This window comes from Austrofundulus limnaeus, unplaced genomic scaffold (genome assembly GCF_001266775.1).
Source record: "Austrofundulus limnaeus strain Quisiro unplaced genomic scaffold, Austrofundulus_limnaeus-1.0 Scaffold1571, whole genome shotgun sequence".
Classification (NCBI taxonomy): Eukaryota; Metazoa; Chordata; class Actinopteri; order Cyprinodontiformes; family Rivulidae; genus Austrofundulus; species Austrofundulus limnaeus.
This window is the reverse complement of record NW_013953973.1, coordinates 6685-8518: the sequence shown is the minus strand read 5'-3', so window position 1 is coordinate 8518 and position 1834 is coordinate 6685. Positions and strand designations below refer to the sequence as shown.

Genomic DNA, 1834 nt, shown 5'->3' with positions numbered 1-1834 from the left:
AAACTCAAAATGCCAGAACTTGAGGGTCCAGACTGGGATGTTAATGCTCCCTCAGGCAAACTCAAAATGCCTAAAATGAATTTTTCAGGCACACTTCCAAAGGGACCAGATTTGGGCCTAAACACAGACCTCAAAACCCCTGACTTTAATCTGAAAAATCCAAAAATAAAAGGTGAAATGAATACCCCAGATCTGGACATGCCAAACATTAAAATGAAAAATCCCAAGTTAAATGTCAACTCTCCAGATGTCAACTTTGGGTCACCAAAAGCAAAATTTAAAAGGCCAGATATTAATATGCCAGGCCTAAAAGGACCTGATGGCCCCGACAATGATTTTGATTTGCCAAATGTCAACATAAAAAACTCCAGAACTGGTTTTGAAATACATGATGCTGACATTGGTAGCACATCAAGAAAAACTAAAATGCCAACTTTGAAATTACCCAATGTTGGGTTTTCAGGTCCAACGTTAGATGGTTCACCAGATCTTAAAGCTTCATTACCAAAAGGACCCAATTTGAAGTTAAATTCAGATCTTAATAGTCCAGATTTGAATCTCAAACTCCCAAATAACAAAGGTAAGCTTGATTCTCCCAACATGAGTTTGCCAAATATGAACCTGAAAACTTCAAAAAACAGTTTTGAAGTTCCAGATGTCGATTTTGGTACCCAATCAGGGAAAATGAAAATGCCCCATATGAACATTCCTGATTTGGGTTTTTCTGGTCCAATGCTAGATAGCCCAAATCCTAGTCTCAGTTCACCAAAACTCAATGCCAAATTACCAAAGGGACCACATTTGAAAATAAATTCAGAAGTAAATGCTCCAGATCAGAATGTCAGAGCTCCAAAGACAAAGGGTGGTCTCACTTTTCCGAAGCTTGGCACGCCAGATCTCAACATTGATGATCCTTCAGTAAAGTTAAAAGGACCTTCCTCTAAAACTCACAAACCATTTCTGACAAATATGAGTATAAAAAATCCTGATCTGGACATAGATGAAGATGTTAGTCTTAGTTACACTAATGAAAAATCATCTGGAACTAAAGTAAGGGCCAGCTACCCTGCAGTGGATGATACCTTACACCAGTATTTTAATTTTAATCGGTCAGACCTCAACATAGATGATTTCACAGAAAAGGACCATGTGCTCAGAGCCAGGGGTTCAAAACTAGACTTCCAGGCACCATTCATTTATACAGAGGGGATGCCCACTTCAGGGGTTGACGTTCACATGCGGGACGCCAGAAAAGCCAAAGAAATCCCAATAAGTGGTAAAGAATCCTTTGCTTATTCTCGAGATTTATCTCAAAATTCACAAAGAAATGTACCTGAAAGTTCAGAGGGATACTACATCACTGTTTTCCCAACACAGGCACAAAATCAAAAAACGGTAAACCGCAAATTTAACACTCTTGGAGGACTTGACTTCCATACAGATAATTTGGACCTCGATGTTCCAGATAAAAATGATCTAAAAGGCTCAAATTTCTTTTTCTCCAATCTGGTATAATCATCAGTGCAGACATGTATATTTCTATTTGAGTGTTTTTTATTTTTATCTTTTTATTTATTGTTACTTTTTACTCTGTAAATTTTATATTTTTTGAAAAGTTTGACTACTTGCTTCATTTAATTTTTTATACAGAAATACAACTTTTCAGTGAAGGTAGTCTGATGCATCATTATTGCACTTGTTTTAAAAGTAAATGGAAATTGTTTTAAGTATAAATTTTGTGCTTCACAAAACTTTAAAATTTTTGTTTTGTCTTTAGGTTTTTTTCAGCAAATGTTGGCACTCAAAATAGAAATTTTGTAAATCATTTATGTAT

At 35.9% G+C, this 1834-nt stretch overlaps 1 protein-coding gene across 1 annotated transcript in view; it reads left to right on the top strand.

Annotated features, from left to right (window-relative positions):
- LOC106535807 (neuroblast differentiation-associated protein AHNAK) overlaps positions 1–1828 on the top strand; it is a 17335-nt gene extending 15507 nt beyond the window's left edge. Inside the window, exon 6 of the mRNA XM_014032904.1 lies at positions 56–1828. Within this exon, the coding sequence (XP_013888358.1) occupies positions 56–1515 (1460 nt within the window). The 3' untranslated portion in view covers positions 1516–1828. The remainder of the gene's footprint in view (positions 1–55) is intronic.
- Positions 1829–1834: the final 6 nt, after the last annotated feature.